Source organism: Frankliniella occidentalis, unplaced genomic scaffold (genome assembly GCF_000697945.3).
Source record: "Frankliniella occidentalis isolate FOCC.00 unplaced genomic scaffold, Focc_3.1 Scaffold4, whole genome shotgun sequence".
Lineage (NCBI taxonomy): Eukaryota > Metazoa > Arthropoda > Insecta > Thysanoptera > Thripidae > Frankliniella > Frankliniella occidentalis.
Window position 1 is genome coordinate 47,992 of NW_026267134.1, and position 18,035 is coordinate 66,026.

The following is an 18,035-nucleotide window of genomic DNA, read 5'->3' on the forward strand; positions in this document are numbered from 1 at the left end:
ACGGAGATAAACGTCCGCAAACACGTTGACGCTGCCCCGGCGGTCCGCCCCGCCCCGCCCCACCCCGCCCCGCTCCGCGCCCTCAAGCGGCTCGGTCCGCACAGCCTCCGGAGAGCGGCGGTGCTGTCGTCTGTCCAGGGCACCCCGGGATGCACCTGCTCCACCACGCACGCACCCCTCTCCATCAACACCAGATACCTTCGAGCCCGCGCCAGCCGCGGCTAGCCCTAGGGTTGCTTTGCGACCAAATCTCCGTCTCATTTCTCTCCCAGCGGGACGGGGGACTGATCTTCTCCCTCAGGGTCTCTGGTAGAGCACCTGGTCCACCCCCGCCCCGCCCCCCCCCACCCTGCCTTGCCCCTTTCACATGACGCGCGTCCCACTGCTGTCCCAGCAGCGCGTCTCGTCACTTGGTCGTTCCCCCGCCCGACTGTCTCCGACTGTCTCCGTGTGTCCCCTAAACGCCAGGCCTGCAGCCCTTATTTACGAGAGTGCCCTGCCGTGCCGCCCTGCTGTCTCTAGCCGTGTGCTATGTATACTCCTTTATGTGAGACTTGGGTCCGCGTTGTGCGTGCGCGCCCCGAGGCGAGGCGACGCGCGTCTCGGCTAGAGCGCTGGGCGCCGACCATGTCGATGACAGCCCTTCCCTCTCGCCGTCCCGTCCACCAAGTCCCAAAATACAGCCCAATCACCACACGGGAGAAACGTGCGAAACCGAGCGCGCGGGTGCGGGCGGCAGCGCGGGCTGGCTCGGCCCGGTCCACACATGGACGACGGCGATGAGGATTTTATTCGGGGGGTGTGAGAAAGGAGGAGGAGGGAGAGCGAGGGCGGGCGCTAAAGGAGTTTTTGCAACCGCGCGCCCTTTTTCTTTTTGACGGGATTCGAGTCGAGTGCTCCGGTCCCCCAGCTGTGGCCCGGGCCGCCCGGCCCCGACCCCCATTAGGCCGCCCTCCCATTGACTCCCTGACCGCGACGCGCCGCGCCGCGCGACAGTCGTCGGGGGAGGAGATGAGAGGAGGCGTGTCGGCCGTCACGCTCGGCTCATTATGCGGGTGGAGGAGGAAGGGCCAATTAAACATCTCGTCACCCGCGCAGCCCGCGCCGCCCCGCCGCGCCGGACCAGCGCGACCCGCAATTTCATTTCATTTCTGATGAAAACCCGACCGACCGACGCGGGTGCGTGTGTGTTCTTTTGGGTAACGAGCTCAAGTGCAGACGCAGCAGCGCTCTGGGGTCTGATGTCACACATTTTAATCTCATCAGTTTAGCTGGGGTCCTGTGTGAGAAGCGAGTCGGATCGACGGGTCAAGCCGCCTTCGTTCGAATGTCTTTGTCTCTACTTTTTATTTCGGAGCGATTCAAAAAACACATATCGTTGTTTTTTTCGATAGGGATTTTTCAGCACATCTCGCCTTTTGTCGTTCCACAAAAAATACAGCCTTTGCCACTCAAACTATGTCATGTCGTTGCCATCTTTCAGGTGAATGTGAACGGGCTGCTGTCCTTCCTCACGGACATCCCCCAGTTCCTGAACTTGCCGTTCCCGCTCGAGTACCCCGTGATAGCGCCGTTCTACGCCAACGTCGACACGAGCGTTAGCGGCACCGTCTACTTCCAGTAAGTCGAGCAGCACACTGTTGCACGTGACGGCTCCTCCGCAGATCTGTCGCTGATCTGTCCCCTCACTTGTTCTCTGCCTCCAGCGAGAGCGAGTCGGTCGAGGACCTGCAGAGGGCGTCCGAGCGCGTGCGCAGGTCCTTCTCGGCGTCCACCTTCCAGCCCACGGCCGTGTTCGTGGCCACCTGGGAGCGGGTGGGCTACTTCAGCCAGGGCGCCGACAAGGCAAGTATACTCGTCACTCTCTCCCCGTCCCCACTCCCTCTCCCAACTTTGCCCTGACCGAACCCTGTTCCCGCCACAGGTCAACACGTACCAGGTGGTGGTGAGCAGCGACGGCACGCAGTCCTTCGCCGAGTTCCTCTACGCCGACGGCGGCATCCAGTGGGTGCAGGGCGTGTCGCGCCAGCAGGGCGGGCTGCCGGACGCGCGCGCGCAGGCCGGCTTTGTGTCCGCGGACGGCCGCCACTTCGAGCTGAAGGGCTCCGGCACGGACCACATCATCAACGTCGACAAGTAGGTGTTGTACCAGCGGACCATCAGCGGGGGGCTCGGGCGCGCTGTGGAAACGTCATGAACCAACAACTGCTGCTGTTATAGGTGGAGCAACGTGAACGAAGCCGGCGCCTTCATCTTCCGCATCAGCCCGACGGAGAACGGTCAGGTGGTGCAGGCCGACCTCGCCGAGGAAGGTAATAACGTCCGCGCCCCCGCCCTCGCTCTGTGCTCCAGCAACCCCGACTCTTCTTAACGCCCATGTCCTACCCTCCTGCAGCCCCCTCCGAGAAGGCCACCTGCCGCAGCGACCAGACGGTGTGCCACGCCGCGGCCGAGTGCGCGGACCGCGGCGGCGAGGCGTGCTGCGTGTGCCGCAGCAGCCACTTCGGCAACGGGCGGCAGTGCCTCACCAACGGCGCGCCCTTCCGCGTCACGGGCCGCCTGTCCGGCTCCATCAACGACGTGAACGTGACGTCGCTGGACCTGCAGTCGTACGTGCTCGTGCAGGACGGCCGCTCGTACACGGCCTTCTCCGGGGTGTCGGCCGAGCTGGGCGCCGAGCTGCAGCTGCTCACCCCCATCGCCATGTCCATCGGCTGGATGTTCGCCAAGCCGGCCGCGGCCGGCGCCCCCAACGGCTTCACGCTGACGGGCGGCGTGGCCACGCACTCGGCCGAGCAGTTCTTCCCGCAGTCGGGCGAGCGGCTCACCCTCACCATGCGCTACCTCGGACTCGACGTGTTTGACCAGCTGCGCCTCGAGGTGGAGGTGACGGGCTCCACCCCCAGCCTGCCGCCGGGCGCCCGCATCAACATGCTGGAGCACGAGGAGTTCTTCACGCGCCAGGGGGCGGGCAGGCTCCACGCCAGCTCGCGCCAGGCCTACACCCTGGACGACGCGCCGCTGGAGCACCGCTTCACGGTGGAGCAGCGCGTCGAGTACTCCGAGTGCGGCACCCCCGACTGGCTGGACACGGAGGCCGAGCCGCAGCCCGGCGAGGAGGCCGCCGAGCAGGGCCTCAAGCTGCAGGCCTCGATGAGCCTCATCTCGTACGAACCGCGCGACGGTATCGTGCGCTTCGCGCCCAACACCAAGATCACCAACAAGCTTAGTGAGTACAGGCCTCGGACCCGTTGTCCAGCAGCGGGCTCCGTTCGACACCACAACCTTTTTTCCTCTTTGCCCACAGACGAGACTGACCCCTGCGACGAAGGCCGCCACCGCTGCGGAGCCAACTCGTTCTGCTCGCCATCCGAGGACTCGTTCGAGTGCCATTGCAGTGCGGGGTGAGTGCCCTACTAAGCGAGCCTCCAAGTGCCTCGTCTCTCCCCCTGCGATCCTGTTGCTAAACGCGAACGGTCCCGCCGCAGGTACCAGAAGCTTGTCTCGGAGCTCACGCTGCAGAACGGCGTGGAGGAGTGCGTGGACATCGACGAGTGCCAGCTGGGCCGCCTGCCCTGCTCGCCCGACGCGCGCTGCATCAACACCCCCGGCGGCTTCAACTGCGAGTGTCTGCCCGGCTTCATCGGCAACGGCGCCGTCTGCGAGCGTGAGTACATGTACTTGGTGGGCGGGGCGAAGCGCAACCGGCCGTGTGTAGGACCTGTAAGCGTCGACGCGACGCGGGTGTGGCGTTCAGCCTGCGGGGGTAGGCATCCACGGCACCTTGCGCGCACTGGTGCGCTGCGGGCGAGCATCACGCCGCCTGGTGGGGCCCTCAGCCTGCGGGGGTAGGCAACCACGGCGACTTGCGCGCGCCGGTGCGCTGCGGGTGTGCATCACGCCGCCTCACCACATTCTTCCTCTCTCCGCAGCCATCGGGGCGCAGCGCTCGTGCGCCGAGCTAGGCTGTGATCGCAACGCGGACTGCCGCGACAACCGGTGCTTCTGCCTGTCGGGCTTCGTCGGGGACGGGTACCGCTGTGAGCCGGACCGGCCCGACCAGCCCCAAGACCCCTACCAGCCGCAGTACCCCAACCAGCCGCAGTACCCCGAACAGCCGCAGTACCCCAACCAGCCGCAGTACCCGGACCAGCCGCAGTACCCCAACCAGCCGCAGTACCCGGACCAGGGGCAGTACCCACCCTCCGAGACGTACCCGCCCAGCGGACCCAGCCACAACGGTGAGTAGCACGAATGCAAATCTTGCGAGGAAGGTGCAGCAAATTCTACTACTTGACCATGTTGGGTGTGCCCTTGTCGCAGCCGGCCCACCGTCCGGACCGCCCGCGCCGCCCTGCCAGGTGGCCGAGGACTGCTCGCCCAACGGCGCCTGCTCGCAGGACGAGCGCACCGGCGGCCGGGCCAAGGCGTGCGTGTGCCTACCGGGCTACGAGGGCGACGGCGTTTCCTGCACGGCGCAGCCCATCCCCGTCATGTGCGACGCCGACGGCATGTGCGACTGTCCGCCGGGGCTCAACTTCGAGCAGGAGATGTGCGTGCCCCCGGTCCCCGTGGAGCCGAGCGAGTACGAGAGTGAGTCTTGTTTCGGTCACCGTCGTGTGGTGGAGGTTCGACGTGAAACGAAGACGCGTCTGCTGACTGACGATAATGATGGTTGTTGCAGTTTCCTGCGACTCCGTCAACAACTGCCACCCGCACGCCACGTGTGCGTACGTGGCCGCCTGGTTGACCCACAAGTGCGTCTGCAACGTCGGCTACAGCGGTGACGGCTACGAGTGCTCCAAGAACGCAGGTAGACGGTCACCTCCGAGGCGAAATAAAAGTAGAACTGGAATTGGGGTGTCGTCCTTTTATGGTTCTGTAATTTGATTTGAGGTTGAGGTTAAACGTAGGAGCGTTTTAGTTTAAACGGTATGATAAAGTTTCCTGATATCGTTCTGGAAGTGCTCGCGACTCACGGCCGATGTTGTCCCTGCAGCGGGGTCGTGCCTGGAGCTGCAGGACTGCCACCCGCGCGCCGAGTGCGTGCTGCTGGACCACGAGGAGCGGTACGACTGCCGCTGCCGCGCGGGCTTCCGCGGCGACGGCCGCCTGCAGTGCGTGCGCGAGGAGCCGGCGGGCTGCGAGGTGACGCGCGACTGCCACCCGGACGCGCGCTGCATGCCCGTGGGCCGGCGCTACGAGTGCGTGTGCGGCCCGGGCTTCTCGGGCTCGGGTAAAGAGTGCGAGCGCACCACGCCGCCGGGCTGCGAGGTGCTGCAGGACTGCGGCCGCAACGCCGAGTGCCTGCGCGTCCGCGGCGAGGCCGGCTACCGCTGCCAGTGCCAGCCGGGGTACGTGGGCGACGGCTACCGCTGCGACCAGGACCCCGCGCGCCAGCGGGAGCGGGAGCGCGAGCGGGAGCGGCTCTACTGCGGCCCGCAGGGCAACCGCCGCTGCACCGAGAAGGAGTCGGACTTCATGGTGATCGCCCAGGGCATGGCGCTGATGCGGGTGCCGCTGCTGCCACCGCAGACCGCCTCCGAGGCCGGACAGCCCCTGCAGATCCACTACTTCCAGGACGCCATCGGTGAGTGCATCGGCGTGGGGGCGACCCTCGCAGCAAGCGGCTGTGCGGCAGGGACTCCGGACCTTCGACCCCTCTGCTCACGACTCCATTCTATTCTCTTTTCCGACGCGCAGGTGTGGACGTGGACTGCCAGGAGCAGCGGCTGTACTGGAGCGACGTGGCCAGCAAGTCAATCAAGAGCATGTTCTACAACGGCACGGCCATCTCCACGTTCCTGGACGAAAACATCGTGAGCCCCGAGGGCATCGCCGTCGACTGGGTGTCGAGGAACATCTACTGGGCCGACTCGCACAAAGACACCATCGAGGTGGCCAGCCTGGACACGAAAGGCCGCACCACCCTGGTCAGGGACGGCCTTGTCAACCCCAGAGGCATTGCCGTACATCCGCAGAGAGGGCAAGTCAATACCAACCGATCTGTAAATTGTGTTGTGAAAAGTCTTCCAACAGGCCGCGTTTTTAAAAACTCCCCTTCTTGTTCGACAGAAAGCTGTTCTGGTCTGACTGGGACCGTGTGTCACCGAAGCTCGAGTGGTCAAACTTGGACGGTTCGCAGCGAGAGGTGTTCCTGCAGGGCAACGCCGTCAAGCTTCCCAACTCCCTCGCCATCGATTTCGACCGCGACGAGCTTTGCTGGGCGGACGCGGGGACCAAATCGATCGGTAAGAAAATCCAACCGAACCATTTCGAATAGAACCCCGATGTGAAAGACTTACGACTCTGTTCCCCCCTCCTGCAGAGTGCATCGGCATCAGCAACGCGGTGCGCCGGACGGTCGTGTCGAACTGCTCGTATCCGTTCGGCCTCGCCATGTCGGAGGACAACTACTTCTGGACGGACTGGGAGAGCCACCGCGTCGAGAGCGCGTCCCGGCCAGAGGGCGCCATCCGCCCCGCCAAGGAGGTGCCGCTCGGGGGCTCGGGGAAGATGTACGGCCTCGTGCTGGTGCCCGAGGAGTGTAGGAGAAGTGAGTATGCGGGCGCCTGGCAGGACTGATTTCAGGCGTGGGATGCATTCCGGTGTCAGAGAAACATGCCTTTTTGCGGGTGTAATATACTGCAATAAGTCGTATTTACCCCGTGAGTGGGGTCGTTTTGTGACCTTCTCTTGACACTGGGTGCAGCACGTTTTGTTGGTGTACAAGTAGCGGCACTAAACTTCGCCTTGCGACTGTTTCAGTGAGCAACCCCTGCGGCTGGCAGCGAGGATACTGCAACCCGGACCAGATCTGCCTGCCCGACGGGCACCAGAACCGGCGCTGCGTGTGCCCCGAGGACCAGACGTGCACGGAGGAGTGAGGCACGGGGCGAACCGGAACTACTTCTACTTACCGGAAGGGGTGGCCGGGTCGCGCTCGCGAGTGAGACGAGACGGCTGCCGGCCAGGGCCGAGGCCAGGGGAAGTGGGGACAAGAGTGCAGTGCGCACAGACCATATTATGCCCCTGGGGCCCAAATGTTATTTATTATGCCGCCATTTCGTCTGTGGCCAGAGGCCGACTCACCGTGAACCCTATGCAGTAGCCGTCGCGGCAACAGTATTTTGTGAAAATTCGTCCTCTTTGGTAATAGTGATGAGGAAGTGTTTTAACCGTTGAAACGTGGTGCGTATGCGCGAGTATGTGTGTGCGTCACTGTGTGCGAGCGAGTGCGCAACGAGCAAGCGTGTGTTTAATTCGGAACCACATCGCCCATGTTTGAAAATTTACATAAAATTTAGATGATACGAGTGACCAGCAGAGGGTAAATGTGACGACACCCGAACGACTGCTAAAAACGACTGTTGACATGTCAAAAAATAGACAAAAGACAACATCAGGATTTTGTCGTAAGCCTTTTTCAAAAGAAAATGAACAATGAAAATAAACGGATTTTGTAATGGTTGACATTCTTTATTGGTGTGGCCCAATGAAAAACGTGACTAGGTACGCACATTGAGCTTTTATCGTTAAGAAAAATATCTATTCATTTACAAGCACCAAATTCACCATAGGGTGGTTCTTTTTCTAATTTGGTAAACACTTCATAATAACTAACAAAATTTTAAAAATCACATATGAATGTTGTAGTAAGATAAGACTCAAAAGCAATGAATGGTCAACTCTAATTTGGGCACCATAGAACTGCCTCGAGTTGTATATCTAGAAAACATAGGTTCTATATCTAAATCGATAATCACTCTCAAATTTTAGACAAAAATAATTGGTACACTCTAATTTAATGTTATGACGGCAGACACTATGACCCGCTCAGCAGCTTTTACGCGTTGCTGGACACCAAACCAAATACAGTGATACAGTTTTGGTAAAAAACACGGGTCCTTGACACAACGTTAGGGAGCCGCAACTTCAGCCATTGAGGCGCGTCTAGTGAGGTAAAGTTCAACACACCCCGATTTAGTATTTCAACGAAATACGTACTAATACTACTTGATTCAGTCGTAATGCGAGCGTTTCCCAGACTGGCCGGGCTACTGGGTCACGAAGCCCACTAGTACCAGTCGGCCGGCTGCCCAAGTGGGGGTAAAAGCTGACCGGGCCGGGGCGCCTGTCGGCCGGGGGGTAGGCAACTACTCGGACACGAGTGCGCTGTTTGGCCTACCGTACAGGCTGACTGGCGACTGCCGGCTGACTCCCCACAGTTTGTGGGCTTTGCTCGTCTGCCGAATGTGATTGAAATGAGTCAGCGTTTACTCCCGCTTGGCTGGGATTCATTCCAGGTTGGTATGCCAACCTACTGGCACGTATAATTCGATTTGGTACATCGTAAGGCGGGCATATTTTCTGTCGACTCAAGAGGTTGGTATGCCATAAAAAAAGGAATCCCCGGCGATTCATCTCATCACAGCCCAATCGTATACTCTCTTATACGTCAGCACTGGCTCAAAGACGGGGAATGGAAGAACATGAGTTATACGGGTTGTTTCCTTCCCTCACACTGGAATCCTCGTTCTTAGAGCCAGTGCTGACAATGTGAGCCAAAAATAAAATACATCATTCCTGCAGATCACCAATGCAAGATATGCACAGCACCCTTTTTCAAATAATAAAATAAACTTTTCTTGACTTCGTCAAGCACATTACTTATAAAACACCCTACCCCTCCCCGTACACACATCTAAATGTAAATAAATTGTAGTCAGCGAAATCACAATAAATCAGCACGTTACAACAGTACAGTACAATCAGGTCTTAGTTCACGTATTGTCTTTTGCAGGGTACAATCAACTCTATCTAGTTTCATGATCTACTTCTTTGTCGCCAGCGACATGTCTACGACAGATACGAACAAATATGTTGTATTTTCTAGGAAATCCAATCATACTATCACACTACACCGACTAGTGCCAGTGGCTTCCTCTAAAACATAATGTGTTTATCAGTCAAAGGTTTTCACTCGCTGTCCGGCGAGGTGCACAACCTCGGTGAAAAATGAAAATTGGTTGATGAGAGAAATGGCGCTGGTTGGGGGGTACACAGCCCACGAAACTCGCGCCTCATGTTGTTCACTTTTTCAGAGAACCGTTCTGAAGCGAGGCCGTCTTCTCCAGGGCGGCCTCTAAGTCCACGTCCCCATCCTCGACGAACGTCCCGATCCCGTTGAACTCCTGTGGGGACAGGGATGGGATCAGTGAGCAGTCTGTTTGAAAGCCTCTAGAATGAGAGCTGGACTGTCGCCGCCCGCTCACCGCCGTGTTGAGGGCCTCGCCGTCCGGGGACTCGAGCTCCGCCTTGGACAGGTGCTCCACCACCGCGGCCGCGTAGCAATCGCCCAGACAGTTGTTGGTCGTCCGAACGCGGTCACTGCACACAAAACGTCCGTCAGTTTGGCCGCCTCGCCATGTCAAGAAGAACCACTGGCTCCGAAGAGGAGGGGGGAGGGGACACTTACACAAACCAGTCCACGGCGAAAAGCAGGGAGGCTTCCCCGGCGGGTACGCCGACGGTCGACAGCACCATGAGGAGCAGCACCAGCGCGGCGCTGGGCACGCTCGCCGAGGACATGGAGGCGGCCGTCGCGGTCAGGCTGCAGACACGAGAGTCGCCAGAGGCCGGAGATGAAACACTCTATACTGAAGAGTTTGAGACGGGAAGAGAGTGGAGAGGACTTACCAGACAGTGGCCAGGTCGCCCCAGCCCAGGGTCATGTAGTTGATCTGTGCGATGAAGATGCAGGCCACGGCGATGAACAGGGCAGTCCCGTCCATGTTGACGGCGCAGCCGATGGGCAGCACGAAGCGACTGACGCGCTGGTCGATGCCCAGGTGGTCCAGGCTCCGGATGGAGACGGGCAGCGCCGCGGCCGTGGAGGCGGTGGCGAAGGCGGTCAGGTTGGACTGGAAGAGCGAGGCGTAGAAGCGGTAGGGGTTCTTGCGCAGGATCACGTAGTAGATGAGCTGCAAGATGATGAGCTGGTAGAGCAGCACGCCGATCACCACCGTCAGGATGAACCACGCCAGCTGCGACATGACGGTGCCCAGGTCGGACACGCCCAGGATCTTGCCGCATATCACGGAGCAGACGCCTACGGGCGTCAACCTACGAAACAAAGCGAGTGAGTAATGTGTTCGTGCATTGCCTTTGTTCGGGCCAGGAGAGGTCGGAAGTGTGCGGCAGGGCGATGCTCACCACATGATACCAGACACCATCTTCATCACGACCTCATAGATGGTGCAGAAGAAATCGACCACAACCTTGCCCTTGCTGCCCATGGTGCTGAGGACCGTGCCGAACAAGAGGCAGAAGAAGATAATTCCTAAAGTGTTGGTTCCATCCCTGAAACAATATTGTAACACACAGTGCAAGTTAATGAACACGTCTATTACAAACGGCACCGTTACTGAAGAACCCCAGCACGGGCCTCTCACCGGTACTGCAGGGTTCGCTTCATCTCCACGTCCACGGTGAGGGCGGCCACGGCGGGGTACGATCCTGCAGCCCCCGCGGCCGTGGGGGTGGCCGTGACCGCGGTGGCGGAATCCTCCTTAGGGACGTACACCGTGTGCACCTGGAACAGAGAGGACGTCCTTCAGCACGATGACGGGGCGGGGCGGGTGTCGGGGGGGTGCCGCGCCGCAGCGCTGGGGCTGTGTACTTTCGGGGTGGCTGGCGGCGGGCCCGGGTGGGGGTGGGGCACCCTCGGCGTGCGCCGCCGCCGCCGCGCCGCGCGGGGGAGGCTACAGGGAGGCCGACGGCCGCCGCGCCGCACGGTCCGGAGCAGGCGGACTCTCTCCCACCAGCACCAAGGAGAGCCCCACCCCCCCGGCGTGCGACGCGCCGCCGCACCCCTCTAGGGCGAATGAATCTACGGACCTCCGTAGGGAGACACGATCCCAGCCGCAGAAATACGACGCGACGGAACGCCGTCCAACCGACGTCTTTCCTCGGTTCTGAAAAATCGGTCGGTTTGACGTCGTCCCCCCACCACCATATTTCTCACTGGGATAAGGCGTCTATAAAGCTGAGTCTGATGCTCGAACATTTCGAATGTTGTTTGTTATTTATTTTTTTCGCTTACGTTCTTGGTAACTCGAAATTACCTGTTGGAATGCTGCTTGGAAAAGGTTGTCTGCGAAGAGGTTTCTGCAAAAAGACGTTTGTTATAAGCAGTGGGCAGGGGGCGGCAGATGGTGAGATTTGTCGGTCCCCAGCGGCCCCTATCAGAGCCAGCTGCGCGTCGCGTTACAGCGTACAGCGGCGTACAGCCCGGGAGGGACGTCACCCGCCAGGCTAAAAGTAGCCGGCTTCACTTGTAATGGACAAGAGGCAGTCGATACACGGGTCGGAACAACCGTGTAACCGCCAACAGTTTTGGTATAATTTTTGCGCGAAAAAAAATAATGATTTGCCCCATTAGCACTTTTTTTTGTTTGTTCCCTCAATGCAAACGGCAATTTTCGATAGCTAGAAACTATTTCTCTGCGTGCTCTATGAAAGGGTTGGCGTGTGTGCATTGAGGCGCCCAGTAGCATGGTCGACGTGCGTGCCCCGCGCCTACCTGCCGAGGTCGAGCAGGCCGTCCATGACCTGCGCGCGGTCGCGGCCGTCGCGGGGGTCGGGCGGCGGCATGCCGTCCTGGTCCCAGGTGCGCAGCGGGTCGCCCGGGTGGATGGCCAGCACCAGGGCGATGCCCAGCATGGCGTTAAGCAGCGAGGTGCACGCGAAGTACACGAGCATGCGGACGGCGATGCGCCCGTTCATGCGCGCGTTCATCCGGGACGTGCCTGTGTCGGACAAAAAAAAAAAAAAGAAGAAGAGAGAGACTCGTCAGGCGACTTCAACCTCAGCGAGGTGCGCAGTGTTGGGGGTCGTTCGAATACCACATGACTTTTAGGAGGGGTGCGAATATATATAATAGGGTCCCAAAAGGATCAGGACCGTCACTGCGGCCCGTAGGTCTCCATGATATTTTGTACCCAGGGAGTGCAAATATTGTGGGGTCTCTCTGGACTCCAATGATGTTCCTGATCATTTTGGAAAACCATATTATTTGCACCTAGCTAAAAGTCACTTAGTATTCGAACGACCCCTTAAGGTGACGTGCCACACCACATACCTGCAATGAGCGAGGCGATGACGAGCGGCAGGATCATAAGCTTGAGCAGGCGCATGAACAGCTCGCCCGGGTACGAGAGCAGCAGCACCCAGTCCTCGTGGAGCTGCAGCGGTCGCAGCACCAGGCCTGCAACAGAGAAAACAGTTAGAACAGTTAGACAAACTGCGTTGTGAGGACGGAGTGGGGGGAGGAAATGTGGCGCACTCACTGCAATGAGTCATCAACGTAAATACTAAAAAGCGCCAGTCAATACCTGAAGTCTGGCCATCTCTCCCGATGTCCTTCCGGGGGCGGCTACCTCTTGCTCCTGCTCGAGCCCCACCTCCTACTCCTACCCCTCCATCCTCTACGCTACGCCCTGCTCCATCCTACCCCCACCACCGGGGGTTGATATCGACCGGCTTCGGGCAGGCCTAGCTGGCCCAGCTGACAAGGTGAATGAGGCGAGCGAGGGGGGCGATGCGGAGAGAGGGGGAGAGGAGGGACGGAGTGAGAAGAGAGGGAGAGGAGATAGGGAGAGGAGAGAGGGAGAGGAGAGAGGGAGAGAGAAGAGAGGTCAGAGGGAGGGAGGAAAGAGGGAGAGAGAGGGAGGGGGAGAGGTGGAGAGGGAGGGGAGAGGGAGAGGGAGGAAGAGGAGAGGGAGGGGAGGAGGAGGAGAGGGGAAGGGAGAGGGAGAGGGAGGGGGAAAGGCATGAGGAGAGGGAGGAGAAGAGGGAGGGGGAGAGGGAGAGGGAGGCAGAGAGGGAGGCACGTACGGGCGCACGCGTGGCGACTGGGAGGGCTGAGTACTGGGGCCCTCTCAGTCCCCGTTTTCATGCGCCGTTTTATGCAGTAATGATGGTGCCTTGCAGTGCACTGTGCGCATCAGTCCGCTTGGCGCGACTCCCCGCCGGACCGCGCGGGAGGGGTTGACCTGGGGGGAGAGCTGACTGATGGCGCTACACCGCGCGTCACCAGAGCTGTCCCGCAGCGCTTTCATTGCCCGAACGACACTTTATTTAGCTGCGCATTTATAAAGTTTGGCGGCTTCGAGGCTGTTGGCCCCCTTCCGCGCGGCACGACACTTCTTTTTGATGGATGACGGGTCGATGGCTATAGCGCGGCATTTTTCTTCTCCCTTCAGACAAATCATCTGCGCGTCTAATTCTGGTGTTGCCATGTGCCGCGTGGTTGCGCCCCGGGGACTTGGCAGGGCATACCATGTGGGTCGCGGGGCGGACTAGTATGTGTTGGTGTGCTTGCGCCTGGCCAAGAGGCCTCTTCTCTGTCGGCTCGCGCCGTGCCGCGCGCGCCTGCACTGTACGACACCGCCTGTATGACGCCAGACTGTCCGTCTGGCTTCGGAAACCAAGTCACTCGCGTGGGGAGGGCTGGGTCGAACCAATATACGTCCACCTGATGGGAAGAGACAGGGACTAGGACTAGGGCCGTGTTACACTTTAGCGCCCGGGTGTGAAATTTCTTTCGTTTTGCATCATCGCCGGGTGCGAACGACAATCGGAAACCACTGGGGTAAAAGGGCACTGATTGCAGTGACGATGAGCCAAAACCCTTCGGCGGAACTCCTTTTCCAACGAGTGCATTTTCACACGGTTCCCGCCCAGCCCAACCCCTCTTTGGGTTGGTCCGCCGCCAGGTTTGCAACGGCGGGTAGTGCTAGTGCCGCGCTACCCCGACCCACCCTAGACTGCTTGCCAACATGGCCGCTCTCCTGGGTTTTGCTTTCCCCTTAAAAACAAACAAAAACTAAAGAAAACGTCACCGCGAGACGAGGCAGCAGCAGCAGCCGGCCGAGACGCGTCGCCGCGGTGCGCCCGAATGTAAACATTTTGTTTTTGTTTGCCGTTCGCCGCCCCTGCCCGCCGCCCCTCCTCCTGCCGGATGGTGAACGACCCGTGACGTGCCCTGGCGGCGTCCACTCGCCTCAACATGCGAGCCCCTCTGCCTTCAACCCCTGCTGCCGCGCCGCGGGCTCCCCCTCCCCTCCCGAGATGATCGTGACGGGATCACAAACACACTCACACACTCACGTAGGCTTTCATAGGTGAGGCAGGCAGAGTGAGCGCACCGTATTGATTTCCACAAGTGTGTTGTCCCCCCGCGTCGTCTCCTTCCTCAACGTCTCTCCGCGTAACGACCGTTCTCTGCGTCTCCCCCCCTCCCCCTCCCCCCGCTCTCCCGCGCAGCTCGTTCGAAAGAGGTCCTCATTACAAGCCAATGACTACTCTAGCCTACGTCACGCCGGGTCATGGCACCGCGGAGGCACGCTGGAGGCACCCTCGAGGCTCGCCGCGGAGGCGCGTGGCATCGGCGCAGGAATAAATGCCCCCAACATCGGTAAATATTGAAGAAGGGTGAACTGCGGCGCATGCATGGTACGTTTGACATGAGAAGGGCTTTACCTTTGAAACTCCTTCAAGTTTCCGCAATATTAAACATTGAGAAACCTTCTTCATCTTTGGTACGTGTGGGTTAACCTTATAGACCATTTCACTCATGCGCAACTCGAAGAACAAAAATACCACAAATTAGGGTTATGTGTTACTCATAACAAAAAGGTTGGTCGTCAATTTACTCTTCTCCGACCTAAATTTATAGTCAAAAATTTATTGTTAAGGCACAAATTGCTTCAATCTAACGTATTCCATGGCCAAGAACGTCTCCATATGTACTGCCCGAGGTACTGCCTGACTTCCGGTCTTTTTGTTCTTCGAGATGTCGAAAAGCGCTCGGGTGAAATGGTCGATAGGGTATTTCACCTTCACCAGTCCAAGCGCCAAGGAAGAAAGGGTTCAGGAAGAGCTGCTGTTTTTCTTTGGATCCCGATTGCGTCTGGTGAAATACCCAATAAAGCATTCCGGTAAAGCTGAAATGCAGAAGAATGCAGGGAACAAGAAAACGGAAGTCACCATGTTAAAGCATAGCGATTTCCGTTATCGTCTTCCCCTCATTCATCTGCATTTCCGCCTCACCGGAATGCTTTATTATCAGATGGGGATCTGAGGTAGTGAGCTGTAGAAGCAGCAGCGACAGAAGAGTTAAATCGGTGTAAGTAATATGGCATGGCAATTCAGTGGTCGTAAAGGTGCCGTAAATTTTTAAAACGCACTTTTGAAATTGGCGCCCTCTTGGTAGCAGGAGGAAACGCCCTTTCCAACAACTAAGGCCGCGTCCGCAGGGACGGCAGCACGCTCCCCCGCAAACGCAAACTACACTTCCGTGCAGCAGAGCATTTCCGGTTCAGGCCTCAAGCTCACACAGATCGATTTTGCCCATTGAACTCTTCAGGGGGCCGCGAGCCGTCTGGCCCTCTGTTCAAACATGAGGGACCTTGTAAAGGAATTTTCGTCCTTCTTGTTTCATTTATTATAGAAACAATAATTGGTTCCGACTCCATCTTCTTTTCCAGAGCCAGAACAGTCGATTGCCTGGCTCTATCACAGTCCCTTTGTTTCGCACTGAACCACCGCCGTTGCGGAGCACAATCGATTCCTGAAGCCCATGAAGAGTCTGAGTGTCCCTTCCCTCTCGGCCCTCCTCTCCCCTCTTTACGCTGCTCTGCACTGTGCAAGCAGACGGCGTCGTTTGACCTTCTGAAGGGGGCTAGGCTTCCGCTCACACTGAAAGCAAACCCCCTTTGAGCCCTTCAGGGCTGAAAGCCTGAAAGTCCTCGCGCCACGTCGAGCAGGGCCGAGCCCGGCCCGCATTTAGGGGAGAACCTTGAGAATGTCGCATACTCACCCAGGAATACGCCGAACGCCACGCCGATCAGGGTGGCTAGTAGCAGCATGTTCCGGCTCAGCCATGTCCTGATGTTCTTGAGGCTCTTGAGGCTGTCCCCGGAGACGTGCACGTGCACGCCGCCCAGGGTGCCGGCCAGGGAGCCCCGGCCGCCGCCAGCCTCGGACCGGGACATCAGTGGGCCTGTAATCGGAGAAAAATGACCGTGGGTATAGTGTAGGCCTATAGTGTATTTCGACTAACGGAGGAAGAAGAAGAGCGGGTAGAACATAAAGGTTCGTGATTGGTCGAGCCTGTTCCCCTACTTACGGCGTGACGTAGAGGCGGGAATCTCTCGACCAATCGCAAACGTTCCTGTTCTATCCGCTCTTCTTCTTCCTCCGTTAGCCGAAATACACTATTCTGCTGCAAGGCAATCGGAACCTAAAGAAGAAAAGCATGGCTGCCTGATCTGTTTTCTAGCTTAACGCGGATTAGTCGACGATGACGTCGGTGTGTCAATCAGCCAATGAGTGCGCAAGAGGAAACAGATCGAGCTGTCATGCTCTTCTAGTCTAGCTTCCTGTTTTCCTGCAGCGGAATACCCTATTGGTTCCCTCTCTGCAGTCATGGTATACTCTCCATTCCCCTCCGCTAAGTCCAGGGGTCGTTCACTCTGTTGATTGACTGTTGATTGCCACTGTACCACCCCATCCCTGCCAAACTTTGTTACCGACTAACTCCCTCTTTTTCGTCTGGGGGCAACGATGAGCGCGTTGTTCTACCCTCGTTGCTAGCGGGGCTAACCCAGCGAGCGGTGACTCGCGCGCTTACGCCTCCTCACCGCCCCCCCCCCCCCTTCAACCGGGGGTGGCGGACCTGCCCGCCCAGGCCTCACCTCCATCGCTGTGGCTCTGGTGGACCCTCATCCACGGCTCCACGGTCCACGATGGAGACGTGCTTGCGGCGCGGGGCCCCGCGGGGCCCTGGGCTCGTCGGGGTCCTCTCGGACGCGCTGCGCGGTGCTCCCAGTGCTCCGCCCCGTGTGCGCCTGGCCGACCCGGGGCTGCAGTCCGCTGGGCTGGGCTGGGCTGGGCGGTGCTCTCGGGGGGCTCGGCCGACGCTCCGCTCCGGCACAACCCCCTGGTCACACTGCCTGCCTCCGAGCCCGAGCCGGGCGCCGGGCTCCCCTTCTCTTTTGCCCACCCCCTCCCCCCGCGCCGTATCTTGCCCCTCACCCCCTTTCTCTTCCGGTGCCGAGCGTTCGCTGGGGGACCGAAGTTACACGAGCCGAGCCGAACGCGCCATCTCTGGACGCCCGTACGGGAACGGGCCGAACGAGTGTCTCCGCCACCAAACGCCCACGGCGTGATTCCCCCGCGTAGCCCGAGGCGTAGCGCGAGGCGTACGGCCCCCGGGGATGCGGCCCGCGCCCGGCCCATGCCCCCCCCCCCCCCCGCGCTGCCCGCCCACGTGGATGCCATGGGGAGGCAGGCACGGCTGCTTGCGTGGGCCCCCTGGCTGTGGACGCCTGGGCAGCCGTCCGCGGAAAGATCCCCCGAGAGAGAGGGGTCCTAAGGAATGTAACTCGTACTTTCGTTTACTGGCGTTACTGGCCAATTTCTTCGCAATAAAGCAATCCAGGAAAGCTGATAAGAAAGAAGAATGCGGGGAACAACGAAACGGAAATCACCATGCTTGAACAGGTGACTTCTGTTTTCTTGTCCCCCGCATTCCGGAATGCTTTGAGAACACTAAGGTGTAGGTTGCGAAAACAAATCAAAACAAAGTAAATTCTGAATGGTTTGTATTGATTTTAGTGGAATTGAGCTTGTAAGACTCGTTACTTTGTGGCTTCTCTCCTCCCCCCGCCCCTCCTCGCGGGACACACGATGCCGCCATTGACCGCTTTTGACGGGTTCTCCGCTTTCTTCTTCACCCCCCGCCCCTCTCCCCCTTCTGGTCTTCTCCCGCTGTTTGTTCTCCTCGCTGGAGTGTATTTTGGGCCGACAGATGACATGAAGGGGTGGTGGAGGGTTGATAGAGTGGTGGATGGTGTGGCTCCCTCCCTGACGGAGAGTGGGGTAGGGTGGTGGGGAGTGGCCATGAAAACTTACCATCACTGTAAGCTCGCGCTTTAGAGAAGCGCCCCTCACTGGGCGGGGATTGGGGG

At 59.2% G+C, this 18,035-nt stretch overlaps 2 protein-coding genes across 3 annotated transcripts in view; one reads left to right on the forward strand and one right to left on the reverse strand.

The window, feature by feature from the left end:
• LOC113218331 (nidogen) overlaps positions 1–7,473 on the forward strand; it is a 29,920-nt gene extending 22,447 nt beyond the window's left edge. Inside the window, exons 2-16 of the mRNA XM_052267396.1 lie at positions 1,484–1,620; positions 1,707–1,845; positions 1,925–2,136; positions 2,221–2,312; positions 2,396–3,229; positions 3,308–3,404; positions 3,489–3,667; positions 3,933–4,241; positions 4,324–4,593; positions 4,685–4,813; positions 5,000–5,590; positions 5,704–5,990; positions 6,080–6,251; positions 6,329–6,556; positions 6,769–7,473. Of these exons, the coding sequence (XP_052123356.1) occupies positions 1,484–1,620; positions 1,707–1,845; positions 1,925–2,136; positions 2,221–2,312; positions 2,396–3,229; positions 3,308–3,404; positions 3,489–3,667; positions 3,933–4,241; positions 4,324–4,593; positions 4,685–4,813; positions 5,000–5,590; positions 5,704–5,990; positions 6,080–6,251; positions 6,329–6,556; positions 6,769–6,887 (3,795 nt within the window). The 3' untranslated portion in view covers positions 6,888–7,473. The remainder of the gene's footprint in view (positions 1–1,483; positions 1,621–1,706; positions 1,846–1,924; positions 2,137–2,220; positions 2,313–2,395; positions 3,230–3,307; positions 3,405–3,488; positions 3,668–3,932; positions 4,242–4,323; positions 4,594–4,684; positions 4,814–4,999; positions 5,591–5,703; positions 5,991–6,079; positions 6,252–6,328; positions 6,557–6,768) is intronic.
• LOC113218332 (excitatory amino acid transporter-like) overlaps positions 7,459–18,035 on the reverse strand; it is a 27,777-nt gene continuing 17,200 nt past the window's right edge. The window contains exons 1-11 of one of the 2 annotated variants that reach the window (XM_026438634.2): positions 16,761–17,031; positions 15,884–16,066; positions 12,143–12,268; positions 11,585–11,810; positions 11,127–11,169; positions 10,455–10,594; positions 10,216–10,362; positions 9,700–10,125; positions 9,479–9,613; positions 9,276–9,390; positions 7,459–9,194 (exon numbers count right to left, since the gene is read on the reverse strand). In XM_026438634.2, the coding sequence (XP_026294419.2) occupies positions 9,093–9,194; positions 9,276–9,390; positions 9,479–9,613; positions 9,700–10,125; positions 10,216–10,362; positions 10,455–10,594; positions 11,127–11,169; positions 11,585–11,810; positions 12,143–12,268; positions 15,884–16,066; positions 16,761–16,791 (1,674 nt within the window). In that variant the 5' untranslated portion in view covers positions 16,792–17,031 and the 3' untranslated portion in view covers positions 7,459–9,092. Of the gene's footprint in view, positions 9,195–9,275; positions 9,391–9,478; positions 9,614–9,699; positions 10,126–10,215; positions 10,363–10,454; positions 10,595–11,126; positions 11,170–11,584; positions 11,811–12,142; positions 12,269–15,883; positions 16,067–16,760; positions 17,032–18,035 lie in introns of those variants that run through there. The other variant, XM_026438635.2, reaches the window with a different exon arrangement.